The sequence below is a fragment of the Solenopsis invicta genome, chromosome 2 (genome assembly GCF_016802725.1).
Source record: "Solenopsis invicta isolate M01_SB chromosome 2, UNIL_Sinv_3.0, whole genome shotgun sequence".
Classification (NCBI taxonomy): Eukaryota; Metazoa; Arthropoda; class Insecta; order Hymenoptera; family Formicidae; genus Solenopsis; species Solenopsis invicta.
This window is the reverse complement of record NC_052665.1, coordinates 21,975,513-21,989,049: the sequence shown is the minus strand read 5'-3', so window position 1 is coordinate 21,989,049 and position 13,537 is coordinate 21,975,513. Positions and strand designations below refer to the sequence as shown.

The 13,537-nt window shown below is 31.1% G+C and overlaps 1 protein-coding gene across 4 annotated transcripts in view; it reads right to left on the bottom strand.

Annotated features, from left to right (window-relative positions):
• LOC105196674 (branched-chain-amino-acid aminotransferase, cytosolic) overlaps positions 1 to 13,537 on the bottom strand; it is an 83,580-nt gene that overhangs the window by 56,071 nt on the left and 13,972 nt on the right. The window contains exons 2-3 of one of the 4 annotated variants that reach the window (XM_039457879.1): positions 8,231 to 9,626; positions 7,581 to 8,092 (exon numbers count right to left, since the gene is read on the bottom strand). The exons of 1 other annotated variant lie outside the window; for it this stretch is intronic. In XM_039457879.1, coding sequence (XP_039313813.1) covers positions 7,614 to 8,092; positions 8,231 to 9,545 — 1,794 coding nt within the window. In that variant the 5' untranslated portion in view covers positions 9,546 to 9,626 and the 3' untranslated portion in view covers positions 7,581 to 7,613. Of the gene's footprint in view, positions 1 to 7,580; positions 9,627 to 13,537 lie in introns of those variants that run through there. 2 more of the 4 variants (XM_039457888.1, XM_039457872.1) reach the window with 2 other exon arrangements.

Here is a 13,537-nt window from a genome sequence, read left to right as displayed (position 1 = left end):
AAAATGTTATTTTTATGTGTTTCTTATATCTTTTTAACATCCTGAATTCTAACATGAGATTTAGAATATTAACCCTTAAATACATAAGTAAGTCTGAAAAACCTTCCCGAAAAAACTTTACTTTCGTGCCATTTTATTTTAGTTAAGCAATGAAGTTGGTGAATTGTAGCAGTCGATACAGGAGACTTCTTTTTTTCTATCTAGCCCGAATCTTTTTCCTCATTCTGTTTTCACAGAGTAAGCATTCAAAAATCTAGAGAAATTTTTAATCTGTTTAAGAGTTAAACAGATATCAAAATTAAACTGATATTAAAGAAAAGATATATTTTGGATACTATGTTAGTACCCGTTCTTGCAAGCTTTATAAGCATGTTTAGTGGAAACTAGAATATGATAAAGCGAAGGAATGTGCAAAGTTCAAATAATAGTCATTCTTCCGTCAAACAAGCTGATTTAATGCAACGAAACAATCCAATTTTTATTGAATAAAATAATCGTGGGAAGAAATAATATTATTTTCAATAAAACGAATATACTACCGCTCAAAATTTTGGAACAATTTATATTTTTTAGATAAAATTATATTTTTGTACAGATACCATGCTTTATTGAAAATATCGATACTTATAAGTATAAACATCAATATTTTCAATAAATAATATCTGTATTTATAAGTTTCGATATTGTAAATAAAATAATTGTAACTGTGAGAAAAATATAATTTTATCTAAAAATTGTAAGGCATTTCAAACTTTTGAACAGTAATAATGTATAAATCAAACAAATATACGAGTATATACTAAATGTAAAGAAACGTTTTTCTCTGTATATTTTTATATTGAATTCCATTCGACATATAAATATTAAGGGTTACTTTTTATTTCAGAATTAATCAATAAGGTTATTGATACATAAATTGCATAAAATAGAATAATCTGAAATGTTAAATTCACGCGCAAGCTCTAGTGCTAAAAGGAATGACACAAAATGTGTAAATTGTGTTTTGCTGTTCCGGAGAACAGGAGGAGGACGTCAAAAAGTTGTGCAAAATGAGGATGAATCATTTGATTATAGTAATAAGATCGGAAAGCCTATACAAACTGGTGACATTTTATGTGTTCGATGTCGACTAATTATTTATAGGCAGAAAACGAGAGATGAAGAGGATGATGTACAAGCTCCATCAACATCAACAGTTTGTCAACTATCTGCAACTGTTTTTGAATTTCCAGAAGCTGACAATAAAGAAGCTACTAAATGTTTGTCAATTAAAAAAATACAATCTGAATCACTTTCATTACAATCATCTACCAGCAGCTTACAATTATTATCTATTATTGACACACAGTCATCTAGTGATGATCCAACGTTTGTTCCTCGATTGAATGAAAAAGAAAATGAGGTTCTAGAAATGCCTTTCCAGCGAGTTGTAGCATCGCATAAATACTGTTTTCTTTGCAGTTCATCAATGGAAATCATTAATGTGCCATTTAAAGCCAAAATACAAGTCTTAAAAAAAAGAATTTTTATTCCTAAGGAAAATCGGCGTTGTTATAAAACACATCATAAAAAAAAAGATTTTTTGAAGACAAATTAATATAAAAATACATTCAAACTTTAGTACAATAGAAGTATCATTTGCCTTATGCATTTCGTCAACCAGTTGTCTGACAACTGTATCATGAGTTAAATAATGCAGTTGGAGATGGTTTTTTATCTGATAAACGTTTGAAAACATTTACTGGTATGTGGGAAAATCTTAATAAATTGTTGCATGATGACATCAATGAGAAATTCAAAAACTCAAACTGTTTTGCAAGCTTTAGTAGTCTTTTTATTCAAATTAAAAACTAATAGTTTAAACAATGTGATTGCAGCTGTTTTTGAACTCGATTATGCACAAGTCTCTGACTACTGTGAAGAAGTCATGAATTCATCTTAAAAAAAAAAATGTTTTGCCAAATCATTTCGATTATTCCAGTTTATCTCGCAAGGAACTCATCAATAGTCAAACATTCGAGATAGTTAAAAAGCTATAAAAGCTGAATAATACATTGGTACTAATATTTGATGGCATATATATTTGTCATAAAAAAAGTACCAACAATAATTATCAAAGAAACTCATACTCTAGATAGAAAAAAGTTCTATTGTGTAAACCATTTACTATTTGCGAGTGAGCCCAAGTTGCGCACAAAATCAGACACAGAAAGTTAAACACTTTTGATTTTGGTGAAATTAGACTCATTCGACACGTTTTCGCACGAAACGGATGAATCCGCAGAAAAAAGTGTCGGACTGCCCTACAAACCGAAATATCAAGCACTAAAATTGACGACTATTGAGGTTAGGATACCCGTCATACCGACTTAATTCACGTAATGTAGCGACTTGAGAAAGTAAATGTTTGAAGGGGAGAGGGGGTGAAGACCTCCCCCGGAGATTCCTAACCCAACCCAACCCGAATCTATTTGTATAAGTCAAAAATTCGCAATATATTCAACTCGCTGTGTCCGATTCAGTCTGTGCGGAACTGGGACTTCCCCAAATACTGCTAAATAATTCCAATGGTCTTCAAAAAATTATTAAAGCAAATGATATTTGCATAGTTGATAGAGAATTTTGAGATGTTGTGAAACAACTAAAGGAACGAGGATATAAAGGGTTATACCAGCTCTAAAATAAAAACGAACACACTTAAGAAACAAAGAATCAAATGATTCTCGATAGATTACTAAAATTCGTTAAGTTGTTAAAAGGAGATTCATAGAATTTTCGGACAGAAATACGAACTTCTTCACCATACTTTTGATAATAAACTCCTTTCAAAAGTTCGAATATTCTTCAGGGTAATTATGCAGTAATAGGGACCACCCTCCAATGACCTTGACCTTGACATATGTTGTCAAGGTCATGACCCTGAGTAATCTTCAACAAATTTTAGCCGTCGCTCGCCCTTCGTTAAAAAGTTATAATCATGAAAAGTGTGTGAAAATTAAAAGTAATAACTAACACATATACTCACATATACACATAAAAATGTGGTACAGAAAACGCGTGGGCGGGTCAGGGAACCCACCCCTCCTCCTGCACCCCCTCCATTTTTTCTAACCTAACCTACCCCTATTTTTGTTGTAATTATGATATTAGATTTAAAATTATGGGTTACGTTAAAAAAAATACGGGGAGGGGGTGCAGGGTGAGGGGCGGAACTACTCCCACGCGTTCTCTGTACCACATGTGAAAATTTGTGTGTGTTTTTTCTAACTCACCTAACTTCATTTTAATTACAATTTGGCCATAATTTCAAATCTAATGTGGTAAATTTCGTAATGTGGTAAATTTATCACATCACGCATGGATTTGCGTGTGTGTCAAATTTTCACACGTGGTACAGAGATCGCGTGGGCGGGGAAGGGTCTCCGCCTCTCCCCCTGCATCCTTTTTCCGTATTTTTTCTAACCTAATCTAATCCTATTTTAGTTATAATTTGTGAGTTGTAATGATACTAGATTTGAAATTATGGGTTGGGTTAGGAAACTAAAATAGGGTTAGGTTAGGTAAGAAAAAATACGACAAGGGGGTGCAGGGGGACGAGCGGAGCCTCTTTTCCGCCTACGCGTTCTCTGTACCTATATGAAACAGTAACATAGGCCTTGTCCCGCGTGGAAAGTCGAAAATTCATTATAATTTTCACAAACTTTTTATGATTATAACTTTTTAATGAAGGGCGAACGACGGCTAAAACTTGTTAAAGGTTACTCAGAGTCATGATCTTGATAACATATGTCAAGATCAAGGTCATTGGAGGGTGATCTCTATTACTGCATAATTATCTTCTTCAGAATCGTTTGTTTTTTTGAACAATATTTTTGGTAAGAGACTGCAATTTGATTTTGAAATTTCGAATAAAATTATTCAGTAAATGAAGTCTCAACGAAATGTAGAAAATTTGTTGGCTGGAAAAGTAGAAACACAACATTGGAACCAACGAAAAACTCAATTTCAATAATTGACATCAGCCGATTTACTGGATTTTTCTGAAATAACAAAAAGAGATTTGAAAATTCTTTTCACTGGATCATATATATCGCAGGCTGTATCCTACTTAGCAGAAATAATGAATAAATCAGAAAAAATCATTCTATATCTATTATTTGAAAGCATCAGAAAATCAAAATAACATAATAATAAAAATTCTTGTGAAATCCAGGTACATAAATAGCAAAACTTACATATGTTACATCAATTATATCATTCTGTAAGCTATTTTGGTATACAACGTTATGCATATGATTGTTTTAATAGTAAACGCACATTTGGATCTTGTTCTCACATTGCCATAGTGATATACTATTTATCTCATGCTCGATATCTATCGAAAAAAAATAAGACCTGGCAAAATTCTGTCTAATATATTCACTGCAGAAGTTTATCCAGTAATTAACGAACATAGCGATGAGGATTAAACATGTTTTTTGTTTGTCAAAATATTTTTTTAAATGTTTTTCAAAATGAATAAGTGTGATTAATTGTGGATACACTAACTGATTGGCACTAGTAGCAAATCATGGGTGCAGTCATAAAGCGTCATGGATGAAACGCTATACTCGTATACCATAGTCATAGGATATATAGACCGAGCATTTGAGGAGTGGTTGTAAAGTTCACGCGTCAAAAACTAAAAAGAGATAGCATACTTTGGACCACTATTTTGTCTTTTTCTCTTTTATCTTTTTTCTGTTTTTCTCTTTTTGTCTCCAAGGCATGCTATCTCTTATTAATTTCTGACATCCCCACTTCTCGAATGCTCGGTCTGTATATCCTATGTCTATGCTATATATGAATTTCATTACTGTACTATTTCAAAAATGTAAACTGAACAAGAAAATCTTAGCGATGACCACGTGTATCTCAGAAAATAAAATTTCAGAGGATTGAACTTTTCATTGCGATATCTCCGTTCGTAGAACACGGATAGAAAAATAAAAACATTTTTATTATACAACTTTACTCAAGCTATCATTTAAGAGTATTTAAAACTTTATCGATTTGAAAGTTATTGAGATATGATAATGTCGTGTGCTTAGAAGTTGATGAGTTGTGTATATTATTTTTTTTAAATACAAAAATATAGTCGTATCACCTGCTAAGTATAAACATTATTATATATTAAATAATTATAAAGTAAATAAGTATAACATGTTGAAATTTAAAGTTTTGTAGTAGATTTTGGTTATATAAAGAACATAAAAAAGTTATAAATACGAGTATCAATTACAAGAATGTGATATTAATGTATACTACTTATTAATGATAATTTTATAGACATTTAATAATAAATTTATTGGAATTATTGCTTTGGAACTATTTAATTATTTAACTTAGAGTCACTTTTGAGAATAATACAATTTATTTTAAAAATTATGTGTGAACTGTTATAATTCAAACTTGACAAAGTAATGATAACGATGATCCTAGCAACGATAACAAAGAAAAGTATTTTAGCGCTAACATCCGTCCGTTACACTCGTTATTTAAAATACTTTAAACTTCAATTATATAAACTCACTTGATTAAATTACTAACACCCTCCCTTAATCTAGTGAGTGAAATACAATTTAAATTATTTCGCTTCTTCACATAAGCCTAAATTTTTAATACAGAATTTATGTTTTGCTACATTTAAAGTTTTTGTAAAGATATCAGCAATCGTTTTATCAGTCGACATGTATTTAAGTTTAATTTCATTTCTTTCAAGTGCTTCTCTGATAAAATGATATTTTATATCAATATGTTTAGTTTTATTATGAAAGACTGGATTATTTGCTAATTTCTGAGCACTTTAATTATCATTAAAAATCGTTATTGGCTTATTACAATTATTCAATTCACTTAATAAACCCTTTAAATGTAAAGCTTCTTTTGCTGACTCAGAAATTGCAACATACTCCGCCTCTGTGCTGGATAAAGCTACACAGCGTTGTTTACGAGCTTCCCAAGATATAGGTCCATTTGCAAACATAAATACATAACCAGTGTAGGATTTTCGATCATTTAAATCATTTGCCCAATCAGCATCTGAATGGCCTGTGAATAATATATTATTACTCTTTTTGTAAGTTAAAGAAAAATTAATTGTTTCTTTTAAATATCTTAATATTCTTTTGGCTGCTTTCCATTGCTGATCAGTGTGTTTTATGTTGAATTGACTTAGAAAACTAATTGCATACGCAATATCTGGTCTTGTGTTTACGGCTAAATACATTAGAGCTCCTATTAGTTGCTGGTATGGTGCATCATTATTTAATTTACTATTACAATCAAATTTTAAATTGACTTCCAGAGGAGTCGATACTCCTTTTGCATCTGTCATACCAAATCTAGAAAGCAACTCTAAAATATAATCTTTTTGATTTATTTTAATCATATTTTTGTTTCAATATTTAGCCCTAAACATTTTTTGGCCGTTCCCAAATCTTTAATTTTAAAATTTGTCATTAGCTGTTCTTTTAACTTTAACTTCTCAAGTTTATTATTAGAGAAAATTAAAAAATCATCAACTTACAACGCGATAATAATAACAAATTTTTCGGTAACTTTTAGAAAAATACAGGCTTCAAATTTCGATTTCTTAAAACCTAAGTTAAAAAGTACATCTTCTACCTTCTTATTCCACACTCTTGAAGACTGTTTTAATCCGTATATGGCTTTCTTCAACAAGCATACCTTATTTTCATTATTCAGATCCACAAAGCCCTCAGGTTGATACATGTAGATATTTTCTGAAAGTTCTCCATTTAAAAAAGCCGTGTCTACATCCAGGTGATCTATATCTAAGTTTAACTCTGTTGAAAAAGCTATTAGTAATCTTATACTAGATTGTCTAACAACAGGTGAAAAAGTTTCATAATAATCAATACCAAATTCTTGAGTGAAACCTTTTGCCACTAACCGTGCTTTATATCTAACAACATCACCTACTGAATTCTTTTTGGTACGAAAAACCCATTTATTCTTGACAATCTTCTTATTTTCTGGAGGATCGACTAGAATCCAAGCTTTATGATTATACATGGATATCATTTCAGCTTTCATTGCCTCCTTCCACCGTAAATTGTCTTCTCTTTTTATAGCTTCTTCATAAGTTTTAGGATCATTAGGTTCAAAGTTGTAAGAAATAATAAATAACCCAGAAATTTCTTGTTTTTTCTATTTCTCTTTGGATATCTTTCTTCTACTTCTTCAGTTTTTGAATGTGTGTCTCCTACTATTTCAATTATTTCTTGATTTTCCTTTTCTGATGTTCTTTCTTCTAGATTTCTTTCTTCTTGTTCTTCTACTTCTGGAAGACTTTCATATTGTTCAGTTTCTCTAGAATTATCATTTGAAAATTGTTCTCTGGTCTCTTCTTCTTCTTCTTGTGTTCTCAGATATACAATATTTGAGTCAATACTTTCTCCTCTTTTTTCTTCATCTGGAGAAAATTTATTTTCAAGGAATGTGACATCTCGAGTTCTAATTATTTTTCCTTTCTCTTCTGGATCAAATAATCTGTATCCCTTAGTTTCTTCGCAATATCCAACAAGCAAATAAGGTTTGCTTTTTGCATCTCATTTATTTCTTTGAATTTTGGGAACATGAACATATCCGATACAGCCAAAAACTTTTAAATGACTTAAGTCAACCTTTTCTCCTGTCCAAATCTCTTGAGGTGTTTTTCCTTTAACTGCTTTATGCGGAGAACGATTTTTAAGATAAACTGCAGTGTTTACCGCTTCGGCCCACATTTTTTCATTAGAGTCTGCATCCTGCATCATGCAGCGAGCCTTTTCTACAATTGTTCGATTTGTTCTCTCTGCTACGCCATTTTGCTCAGGTGTGTATGGAACTATTAATTGATGCTTAATACCTTTAAATTTGAGGTATTCTTCAAATTCTTTATTAACGTATTCCCGTCCATTATCCGTACGCAGAATCTTAATTGTACGATCTGTTTCATTTTCAACTAAACTTTGATAGTTTTTTAAAAAAGAACAAACTTCAGTTTTTGAAGCTAAGAAATAAACGTGAATCTTTCGGGAAAAATCGTCTATAAAATTTAGAATATATCTTTTTCCGCTCCACGAATATACTGGCATAGGGCCACATAAATCCGAGTGAATAATTTGTAATAAATTATTTGCTCTTTTTGCATTAATATTTTTGAAAGGTTTTCTTGTCTGCTTACCTTTCAAACAGGCAACACATTGCTCACTCCTCTCGTCATCAAAATTTATTCCTGTTGCTAAATTTTTCTTTAGTAAATTCATACTAATTCTGTTTAGATGTCCAAGCCTCTTGTGCCAAATCTCTTCGCTATCTGTGTGCTTAGCAAGATTCGCAATCTGAGAAGTATCTAAGCGATATAAACCGTTGTGATAAGACGCTGTGACAACAATCTCACCTTTTATCAAGCAATTTTCAGCATCGTAGACTTGACACCCTGTTGAATTAAAGACTACAACATGACCATTATTTACCATCTTACTTACAGATAAAAGATTAGTTTTTAAATCTGGAACGTAGACAACATTTGAAATCTTCTTTTCACCATTTTTAGTAGATATTATTACATTTCCTTTGCCCTGAAAATTAAGTGTCTGTCCACTTGCGACTGCCACAGAATGCCCATTTTCTTCATCAAAATCTTGGAACCAATCCTTTTTATTCGTCAGATGAATAGTTGCGCCTGAATCTATATACCAATCTTCGGAAGATCCAGTATTTTTACATGATACAAGCAAAGCTTTATCCTTATCCTTGGACTTATTTGAAAAATTCGAAGTTTTGTCCTTAACATTTTTCGTGTCCTTATTTGATTTATTGAGAGGACATTCAGTTTTAAAATGATCTTCTTTGTTACATCTGAAACATACAATCTTTTTTTTGTTAAAGACTTTGTTTTTTGTGTAAAGCGCTCTGTCATTTGATAAAGAAGTATGTTTAATATCTTGTAATAACTTAGCTTTTACAAAATTACTTGTAAGTCTAATATTAGCACTTTCCAAAGCCATTACCATTGGATCGTAATCCTCCGTAAGACCACTCAGCATTATTACTGCAAGGAATTCGTCATCTAACGGAGCATTTATATCAGCCAATTTTTGAGAAGCAGACATTATTTCATTCACATAAATCTCCATGTTTTTAAAGTTCTGCAACTTCATCCCGGCGAGTGTACGAAGTAGACTTAATCTTCTTGATAAACCTTTATCTTCATAAGCCTTTTGAAGATTCAACCAAGCTTCTCTTGCGTTTTCCGCCGATCTAACATAAGGATAAGCACAAGGCTTCACCATTAGGCATATTTTTGCTAGAGCTTTTTGATCTTTCCTTGTTCTCTCAGCCACTGACGAAGTATCTTCATCTGGGTATCCTTCGATCGCACCCCATAAATTTTCATGAATAAGGGTTATCTTCATACTAAACTTCCAATTATTGTAGCTTTCTCGACCATCTAATTTTTCAAAGGCCAAATGTACTGCTGAACTTGATTCAGACATTCTTCACACCAATAAATGTATTTTCTCGACTCGTTAAATAATTCCTTTCTTTTTGGGCGATTAATCTTCTGGGCCCATAACCTATTGGAATTATTGCTTTGGAACTATTTAATTATTTAACTTATAGTTACTTTTGAGAATAATACAATTTATTTTAAAAATTATGTGTGAACTGTTATAATTCAAACTTGACAAAGTAATGATAACGATGATCCTAGCAACGATAACAAAGAAGAGTATCTTAGCGCTAACATCCGTCCGTTACACTCGTTATTTAAAATACTTTAAACTTCAATTATATAAACTCACTTGATTAAATTACTAACAAAATTAAATCATATTTTATTTTTATTTATTCATAATCTGTCATTTGTCATCGTGTACTCTATTATTCTTAATCAAAAATGTATAATTAATTTTTGAAATTTTTATTATTTATATTTAGTTACATGTAAACATAAAATTAAATAAATGACGCGCGCGTAGCGCGCGCTTGTGTTGTTCTAGTAAAATAATAACATTATGTTATGGAATTATAAAAATTAAAAAATAATTTAGTTATTACTAACTTTCAACTTGTGATCAGCAAAACATTTCAATATGGAATTTTATAGACAAATAAAACGTTAAAAAGTTGATAAAAACAATTTATCTGCTTATTTTTTGAAAAAAATTAACGAAATAATTTTATTTTAATATTTTTCATTGTGGCCCATTTTTTGAAAAAATCTGAAAAAAAAATTTTGCAGAAGTTAGGAACAAAGATTTACATGTAATTTTTTCAAGGTAGTCAATCAATAAAATCAAAGTGGAAAAAATGTTTAAATGTTATTTTCATTTTTTTCATCGAAATTTGCACCGAAAATAATTATAAAAGTATTGTTATTAATGACTAAGTGTAATTAATTTTTCAAAATTTTTTCAAAATTTTATTTGATTTTTTACTAATGTAAGTGAAAATCGTGAAAATATAAAAAAATTGTTTTTTGGTTTTATTTTGGTCAGGTCCCATATAGAAATCTAAAATTTGGTATGTAAGCGTCTTTTCATATAAGTTATTTTAAAAAAAGGCCAATACAAAAAGCCGTGGGGTCATTTTTACCACACTTATTCCGCTAGGCTCTTTAAAACCTAATTTTAAAAACATATTAAATTTAAGTTTACAGAAGTGTAAAATTAGTTTTTTGTACTTTAAGAAAAATAAGTTTTAAACCAAAGTCCATAAGACCATTTTTTGGTTTTACATCATTTCAATCAATTTTCATTGGAATATCATGGATTATAAGAGAATAACACCATATAAAAGTAGACAATATACAAAAAATGTATTAACCGTTTATAGGAAATTGTGCTCATTGTCACGCGTAAAATGCGAAGTACCAAAACCAAATAACACATGTGATGATTTTAGATGTGTTTACTTTTATGAGACATATAATAATTCTAGATGTGTGCACAAACTATGCCGTATTGATATGTGTTTGAATCTTTTCCTAAAAATCATAAAAAATTGTCTCTTCTAATTCAAATTGCACTATCGGCCTTTAACGCCTATATTAAGCATATTGTTGTGTTTTTCAGTGGGAATAACATATTCATTCTATGGTTTTGTTTAATTTATTTTATAACGCATTTTGAAGTGTTTATAATACAGATATTGTTATAATAATGTTTTGCAAACGCAGATGTTGTTACGGTAACGTTTTGCACTGTCTCACTTGTGCTCGACGACGCTCGTGTATGATCACGACAACGTCTAGGGGCAGGAACTTCCCAAGGAACGTCGCCTAGGAACAACCATCTTGAGTTGCGACTTTTGTTGCATTGACCTTTGATGATAGGAAGTCGAATGGCTCGGACACTATCGATACTCGACGTATACAAATGTACTAACTCATAATCGTAAAGAAACTTTTGTAAGCGACGGAAAAATAAAGGAGTTTGTCGGGATTTGAACTCAGGATCCTTCGTTCCAATAGCTAATACTCTTATTGCTACACTAATGCTCTACTACTTTTTCAAGTATTTCCATTCACCTGTCAATACCCAACGACCTTTACGTTTCAGAGTATCTTACACATTATTAACTTGCAATCATGTAACATTAAAAATAATAGTTGATGCAATGAGCGACAAAAAACTTGAATTTATATTCAATACTGCCCAGATAGACAAATGTCGGCACATTGTATGCATATTGACGAAATTTATTGATTGAAAATGCTTGCATAAAAACGTTAAGATGCGTCCTCATATAAGATAAATGTAATCAGCATATAAAAAATGTCTTCTAATACTACAAAAATTGCATCAATATGCTATTTATTTAATTAGAAATGGAGTGTAATTAATCTCAGATATGTTTGCAGTATATAAAAAAGTTTTTTGATGTTGTAAAAATTGTGGCAATATGCTGCTTATATAATCAGAAATAGAGTATGATTAATTTCTTAGTTTAAAGAAAAAAAAACGTTTTTTAAAATTTTTTTACATATCTTATTCTTATAGCTTAATCTGTATTCACTGTTTCGCATAAGAGATTCTATATTTTACTATGTTATAATTACGCATTATTTTACAAATTTTTGAAAACGCATGTTGGCACCGGCACGGCGAGGTTTGAACCTAAGATTTCGGAACAACAACCTAAGACGCTAACCTGAGCTAATCGTACATCCGTGATATCGTTAATAAAAAGTTATACAGGGTGTGTTTTCTCAATCTGGTCGATAAAAGTATTGAATAATTTAGAGAATTTTCAACAGATTTTTCAAAGTCGTATTTTTTTATTAAATTTGATTCATTACAATTTATTTTAATTAGTTTCCAAAAACAACATCAATCAAATGTTTGCCTTTATTACTGAGACATAAATGAGCTCTTTTTTTGGCACGTCCTGGGAATGTGTGGTGTCAAAAGAAAGTGATATTGACTAGTCACCAAGATCGCCGGATTTGACTGCACCGGACTTCTTATGGGGATTCTTGAAGAGTACAGTCTATGCCAACAAGCCGAAGACTATAGATGAGCTAAAAAACAAAATTTGAGCCGAAATCGCAGCGATATCGCCTAAGACGCTGGCAAACGTGATGAAAATGCCAAAAAAAGAGTTCGTTTTTGTCTCACTAATAAAGGCGGACATTTGATCGATGTTGTTTTTGGAAACTAATTAAAATAAATTGTAATAAATCAAATTTAATAAAAAAATACGTCTTTGTAAAATCTATTGAAAATTCTCTAAGTTATTCAATACTTCCATCGACTAGATTGAGATGGCGTACCCTGTATTTGAAGTAAAGCTGATTTGAACAAGAAGAAACTGGCGTGTTGAGTACCGCGCGCACACTCTCACTAGCCCTTTGATTATTAAGCATTAGATATTTTTAAAATAAACTATAAAAACTATATAAATAATTATAACTAAACTTGTTCCTGCTCATAGCCAGACTAGTAGACAGACAGATAGAAAACTTTATTGGTCTCCGTAGGGTTATAATTTTACAAATTTCGTAACAGTACATTTCAATCCCGCTATACATAAACAAAACATATAATAACAAAAACAACCAAAATAATAAAAAGAAAAAAAACAAAAAAAAAACAAAAATAACCATCAACATCCAAACAGCAATAGTTAAATCTGCGCTTCAAATTAAAACTTAATCTTAAACCTAACGCCTCTTTCGCTGTGCCGTACCGGACCTCCTTTTGTTGCATGCGTGCGTCCGCTATCCTTTGTGGTAACCTTTTTTCTTACCCCCTCAATCTTTCATCCCACTTGTCACACACTCTTGCTCCCCATGCATACACACATACTCTCCGTTTCCCAAACTCTTCACACTCACGCTCTTTTTCCTCTCTACACTCCACCCTCCTCCCTAAATTCCTCCAAGTTGCACAATCATTCTTCACCCTCCCCTTTCAGATGCTAGAATAGTAAAACTAGTTAAAAATAACAATTGAAAATAGTACTGGAGCATGAAAAAACATTA